General features: G+C 41.4%; 1 protein-coding gene across 1 annotated transcript; it reads left to right on the top strand.

Moving 5' to 3' along the window:
• The first annotated feature begins 3,114 nt into the window (after positions 1–3,114).
• LOC121550472 (guanine nucleotide-binding protein G(I)/G(S)/G(O) subunit gamma-T2-like) lies at positions 3,115–6,172 on the top strand. Its single transcript, XM_041862738.1, has 3 exons — positions 3,115–3,221; positions 4,994–5,083; positions 5,229–6,172. The coding sequence occupies exons 2-3, from the start codon at positions 5,000–5,002 to the stop codon at positions 5,355–5,357; spliced, it is 213 nt and encodes a 70-aa protein (XP_041718672.1). The 5' UTR covers positions 3,115–3,221; positions 4,994–4,999; the 3' UTR covers positions 5,358–6,172.
• Positions 6,173–6,876: the final 704 nt, after the last annotated feature.

The raw sequence follows: 6,876 nt of genomic DNA, 5'->3' as shown, positions 1-6,876 counted from the left end.
CATCACCCCTGCCCAGATCCACCTGCTCACACCCATCTCCAGCACCCGCATCATTCTCCGCCACATGGCCTCAAACTGCACCATTTTGTTTCTCTCCGTCACCCACGCACTTTCAACATTTAGATAATAAAACATTTGACCTGTCCATTGTTTAAAGGTGATTGACGAGAAAAGTATCATCCAACCCATCAGGTATCTCGCTGCACACTCATATGCCATTTCTTAAAATATGCAGACAGACGGATTGAAAGTGATTATTTCAGATGAAATGTGTTTCTTTACTGTGACCCTTTCACCCGCCATCTACAGTTTGAATAAACAAATTACAAATCGAATCTAATTGTTGAAAACGGAATGCTTACTTACACTATACACTATATACAAAAGTATGTGGACACCCCTTCAAATTAGTGGATTTGGCTATTTCAGCCACACCCGTTGTTGCCGGTGTATAAAATCGAGCACACAGTCATGCAATCTACAAAGACAAACATTGTCAGTAGAATGGCCTTAATGAAGAGCGCAGTAACTTTCAACGTGGCACCGTCATGGGATGCCACCTTTACAACAAGTCAGTTCGTAACATTTCTGCCCTGCTAGAGCTGCAGTCATGCACTCACTACCGAGTTCCAAACTGCCTGCCTCTGCCTTAGTTTCAGTGAAGGGAAATCTTAACGCCTCAGCATACAATGACATTCTAGATGATTCTGTGTTTCCAACTTTATGGCAACAGTTTGGGAAGGCCCTTTCTTGTTTCAGCATGACAATGCCCCCATGCACAAAGCGAGGTCCATACAGAAATGGTTTGTTGTGATCGGTGTGGAAGAACTTGACTGGCCTGCACAGAGCCCTAACCTCAACCCCATCTAACACCTTTGGGATGAATTGGAATGCTGACTGCGAGCCAGGCCCGACCTCACTAATACTTGTGGCTGAATGGAAGCAAGTCCCCACAGAAATGTTCCAACATCTAGTGGAAAGCCTTCCCAGAAGAGTGGAGGCTGTTATAGCAGCAAAGGGGGGACCAACTCCATATTAATGCCCATGATTTTGGAATGAGACATTCGACGAGCAGATGTCCACATACTTTTGGTTATGTTGTGTATTTTCCTTTTAAAATGACACACAAGTAATCCAGCAATTAATTTATGTGTGTGAGAGAGTGAGTGAGAGGTCTTAGTAAACGTGGGGGTTTATCTTGAGTACTTGTTTTCCTACCTTTTCAGGACCCCAGTGTCCTAACAATTCACCTGAATATCCTGACAAGGTAGGAAAACAATACATTGTTTTAAAAATCTGAACTTTTTTCATATCCTGAATTTGTTAAAATGCAATTTTAAGCTTAAGAGTTAGGTTTAGGGTTTTTGTTAGGTTTAGGTTTTTGGGGGTTAAGGTTAAGTTAAGGGGTATGGTTAGGTTTAGGGAAAAACATTTTTACTCCCAAACAAAAATAAATACTCTCCAAAAAATCCTGAAATGTCACGAAAATAAAGAAAATAAAACTGTGTGTGTATGTGTGTCAGCTGTAATGTGTATTGTAACACAGTGGTCACACAATATTCTATTTTAGATTAACCCCCCCCAGGGTTCAGTCATTAATCTAATGGATTAAGACGGACAAGACTCTGAAATGGGATTGGGAGGATTTGACTCAGGAAGCAATTTGTCTCTGGGCTAAAAAGGGTTGGTCATTCAGGATGTGGCCTTTAAAGGGGCAATCTGGGATTGATACACAATTTTGGATTGATGATATATAGCCATTGATTTTAGAAGAATATCATTAATAAGTGCCTCATGAGATTAGTTCAACGGTCTTTCTCCATCACAATCCCAAATATTAGATTGTTTAACAAAATTATTTGTAAATAATGTAATTGTAAACCATCAGTGTATAGCTTCAAAACATGGTTAAAACTATCATGTTGATCCCATAGATAGGCTATGGATGCAAGAACTGACCGTCTATACATTTGACAGTGTTACATTTCTCCAGCCCTACAGATGTAGGATCTTAATTTGAGCCAGTTTGCTACAGCAAGAAAATAAGAGGGGTTGATACACTTTTTGTTAGGGCGAATCAAGTCTGACATTTTAAAGTGAAAATTACAAATTTGGAAGCCTTTTTAAACATTGAATACACTATAAATTTGCATTTCCGGCTGTGCAGGAAAATTCTCAACAACAAAAGACAGATCAAATAAAAATCCTACATCTGTATCCATCGATCCTACATCTGTATCTGTCTGAGATTGCTCCTTCGATTAGAGGTGACATGGGGCCAGATACCAAATGTGACAGGGCTCAGGATCAGATGGGACAGAAGCAGATGACCAGCAAGGTCACTGTTAAGAGGCAAAACAGGGATGAGGGATTGGAATTGTTTGTGCAAGTGAAGTCCTGAAGGATCTAGAAGGGTTTGAATGGGGCTTGCCTAGAAACCAACTCATAACATGCCTGACAATTAAACAGTATGCCTATGTTATACTGTATAGTTCTTATTGTCATCCCTTATCTAATCTGAACTTTAACCCCCCAATTAAATCCATCACAATCCTCACCTGTCCTTACAATACAGAGTTAACATTCTGAGTGAACCCAGTGCAGTGCAGTTTTCCTTTCCAAATCAATTGATTGAATTGGGGCCTCATTTTGGCACTGAGAGTGTGTGAATGAAAGTCTGTAAGTGGGCCAGGCTGTTTTAAAATGATTACCTGGTCATGATTCCTGGTCAATCAGAATGCTCATATCCGTGTTCCATTTAAAACTTTTTTTCTCCTGTTTTTGACCTCTGGTGAGAGTGGAAGTTGCTCATAATAAGCACAGATTTAGGGCCAGTTTAAACTTTTAAACCCCATAATAAAGGTCAGGATTGGCATTGTGAGAGCTGATCCAGGACCTGTGGTTTGGGAGCATTTGGCTGAGGCTGATACTCTCTCTATATCCTCCTGTGATACTCAAAGGTCATATGTAATTTGAGGTTGACATTTGGCCCAGATAATTATTATAGACTAATCTGATTAGGAACAGAGAGGGGGGCATGTTTTTCTGGGCAATAGTCTCCTCCCAATTTGTCACGTGCCATCTGGAGTACACCCTGAAGAGGAGAGCTGAGGGACAGGGTAAGCCAGTTGGACTCAGGAGGGAGGCAACCCAATCACAACGGTCCTATAGAGGGCGAGAGACTACACTTTCCCTGCATCGACTGTCCCCACAACCAATAGGTGAGTGATGCCCAGAGGAGAGGATGAGGAGGGGATGTAGATGTAACTACAGTCTAGGCCATTAGCCTGGACCAGTGTTCAGGGAGATTCTAGCTCAATTGAGCAATTCATTGAATTCAATCTATGCATTTAAAACTTCTTTTCGATTTTCAATTGAGGGACAGATTTTTTTTATTGACCGGAGTTGACAAGCCATACTACTACATTTTATGTAGTATCACATTTCTAATAGGATCAATTAACCGATGTATTTGTGTAATTGACTACTCTGAGTTGTTTTCACTATTGTTAGACATAACTCAGAGGTCTCTTTTTAGACTAAATTTCTGTCTTTCCTCTTCTTTTCATAGGCCATATAAATGGCCTTGTTGGGACAGAAATGAATGGATGAATGCAGTGTGTGTTTGCTCAGTGTGGCTAGAAGTCACAATGTAATGAAGCTGTTGTCTGCACCACCCACTGTCACAGTGGCTTCCTTACCTGCTATAATTGTTAATGTGACATATAATTGCTTGTTTTGGGTTTGGTTGGTTGCCTGATTATGTTGGCACAGTGTGTTGGTAGAGGGTAGGACTGAAGTAGTACCAAACAAAGAACACCAACCACATAGCCTTCATGTATTTCAAAAGTTCAGTTGTATGACATATTCTTTTAGGAAGGACTACAACTGAGTACCGTGGAAACCATGGAAACAGATGTCAATAGTTCATTAGTTTGTTCATACAGTCATATCTAAGGCTCCCCTTTTGTAGGCCTGCGAATGAATTTCCCTCCCCCCAAAATATAATATATACTGTATATATTTTGGAACTCAGTTGGGGTATTCTCAACTCCCCATGGCAAAATTTAAAAAATTTCAATTTAGCAGACGCTCTTATCCAGAGCGACTTACAGGAGCAATTAGGCTTAAGTGCCTTGCTCAGGGGCTCATCGACAGATTTTTCACCTAGTTGGCTCGGGGATTAGAACGAGCGACCTTTCGGTTACTGGCACAATGCTCTTAACCACTAAGCTACCTGCCGCCCTATGTGTAGAATTGCAGCAAACTTGCTTTAAAACTGCAACATTTTCTTTACGGCCTATGGCAAAATGTGTAGAATTGCAGGAAATTAACTCTAAAACTTAAAAAATGTCTCTCTGCGGTCAAGAGACCAGCGAGCCACTGCGGCCCCTCATGATCAGTTCCGATTTTTTGTGGCCCCGACCCCTTCAAAGTCACCCATCCCTGACCTAAGATGTCTTTTACTGTGTCAGTGTATGCCCATAGAGATCAACTCTACTTAAAAACAAGATATTATTAGAGTAGCATTCCTGGCGACTGGCCATACAAAGTTACACAATGTATAGGCTGTGTTCTTATTGGATAATCCTGTTCTGCAACCTTCTTTAGCTTGTTGTGACATCATATAGTTATTTTACCACACATGCAATAGAAAACAGGCCAGGGTGCCTTGGACCGGTCATCCCAGCATGAGATTCCTAAGAAAGAGGAATTATATGGATTTGAAAGGTGAAGATTAAGACCTGGGTTCATGGGCTTACACACTAAAGTGCTTTGTTGAAGACTGATACAAGAATATCAAACAAGTATGCCAACCTGTTCAATTAGTGAATTCATTCACAAATCCAAAAGACCCTCACGTGGATTTAGATGAGTTATGATCTTTATTGACAAGCAACAAGATAAGAGGCACCCGTTATAGCATGGTGAATGTTTGATGTTTCTTTTCTGTGCCCTCTCTAATGGGTCCTCTCCCCTCCTTCCTTCTCAGGGAAAGATGGCTCGGGATATGTCAGATATTGACATCCTCAAGATGGAGCTGGAACAGCTGAAGAAAGAGGTCTCGACACCCAGGGAGCCTGTAAGTACCATCAATGGGTCCATATAGAGAAGCTCTGTAGCATTGCAAAGGCATCACTGTAAACTGATACAGTCCCATTGAACTGAAGTAGAATGTTGAATTGAAAGAATCCAAACTTCTATTGACCCCTCTCCGTTTCTCTTAGGTGTCCAAGACATCCAAGGACATCATGGAGTGGTGTGAGGCTGCGTCTGGTACAGACCTCTTGATAACAGGAGTACCAGATGATAAGAACCCCTACAAGCCTGAGAAGGGAGGCTGCATAATCAGCTAGCCCGCCTGGGGACAAACAGCCGCAGGTGGGACACAGGGAAAAACATCAGATTTCTCTCAGTTTCAGCCTTTTCAGCACTGTAAAGAGTGGTATATAGCTGCAATAAATTTGCCATATGTTCCTATGTGAGTACAACATGAGAGACTTCCACTAGGTTAGCCAGTTTTGGACAACACAACTTGTCACACTGACTAGGCCACACAAAGTCACCTGAGGTCACTGGAGCTGAGGAGGAGGGGATTTATCTGGGGACGATTCAGGGGATTAGTGGGATCTCTTGGTTACGATGCTGTCCTTCCTTTCTCCTTGACAACCTATGACCCTACCCTCCTCACCTGTCTGTTATCTCTGGCGGTTCTAGAGATTCCAAACAGGCTCCGGAATGTTCCAATTGCACCCACCACTGACTTGGTTTTGTTATGCTTGTAAATAACATGTATCCAGTACAGCAGTTTCTGTGACTTCTCTGTGACTTCTCTGTGACTTCTCTGTGACTTCTCTCTTGTTTTGCACCTCATATGAACATGGATCCTCTCATGCTGCACGTATCCCTTGATTCAATCAAGTTGTAATGTACTGTGAATGGATCAGCTTGTCTGAAGCACCCTAACACAAGTGGGAGGCATGAAATGAACAGACCAGAGGCAGTGGTTGTGGTTCCTTTTCTTTTTGTATTGTTAATGAACAGGTTTTTCTTCGCCCGACAAAATAATTCCAATACAGTATAACGTTCAACCACTGGTCCTGGAGTGGCCTAGCCAGTCTCCAGACCTTAATCCCATAGAAAATCTGTGGAGGGAGCTGAAGGTTCGAGTTGCCAAACGTCAGCCTCGAAACCTTAATGACTTGGAGAAGATCTGCAAAGAGGAGTGGAACAAAATCCCTCCTGAGATGTGTGCAAACCTGGTGGCCAACTAAAAGAAACGTCTGACCTCTGTGATTGCCAACAAGGGTTTTGCCACCAAGTACTAAGTAATGTTTTGTAGAGGGGTCAAATACTTATTTCCCTCATTAAAATGCAAATCAATTTATAACATTTTTGACATGCGTTTTTCTGGATTTATTTGTTGTTATTCTGTCTCTCACTGTTCAAATAAACCTACCATTCAAATTATAGACTGATCATTTCTTTGTCAGTGGGCAAACGTACAAAATCAGCAGGGGATCAAATACTTTTTACCCTCACTGTATATGATATATATCACTGAATTGATACAGTCCCATTGAATGAGTACGTTGAATTGAGAGAATTCAAACTCCTCTTTCTGTTTCAGTCACACTTGATTTGGATAGTCCCATATAGATGATATACAGATGGGCATACTATCAACAAACTATCTCTTGATATCGAACAGCTTGCTAAGGTTACAGTTAGGGCTAGAATAAGGGTAAGGGTTAAGGGTTAACAGTTACCTTTAAGGTTAGGATAAGGGTTTAGGTTAGTAGATAGTTAGTTGAAGTGTTGTTGAAAGTTATTGAACTACAAACCCTCTACTTGGGAATATCCAAATAAGTGGTC

The sequence above is a fragment of the Coregonus clupeaformis genome, chromosome 35 (genome assembly GCF_020615455.1).
Source record: "Coregonus clupeaformis isolate EN_2021a chromosome 35, ASM2061545v1, whole genome shotgun sequence".
NCBI lineage: Eukaryota > Metazoa > Chordata > Actinopteri > Salmoniformes > Salmonidae > Coregonus > Coregonus clupeaformis.
The sequence above is the reverse complement of the archived record's forward strand: the minus strand, read 5'-3'. Positions and strand labels throughout refer to the sequence as shown.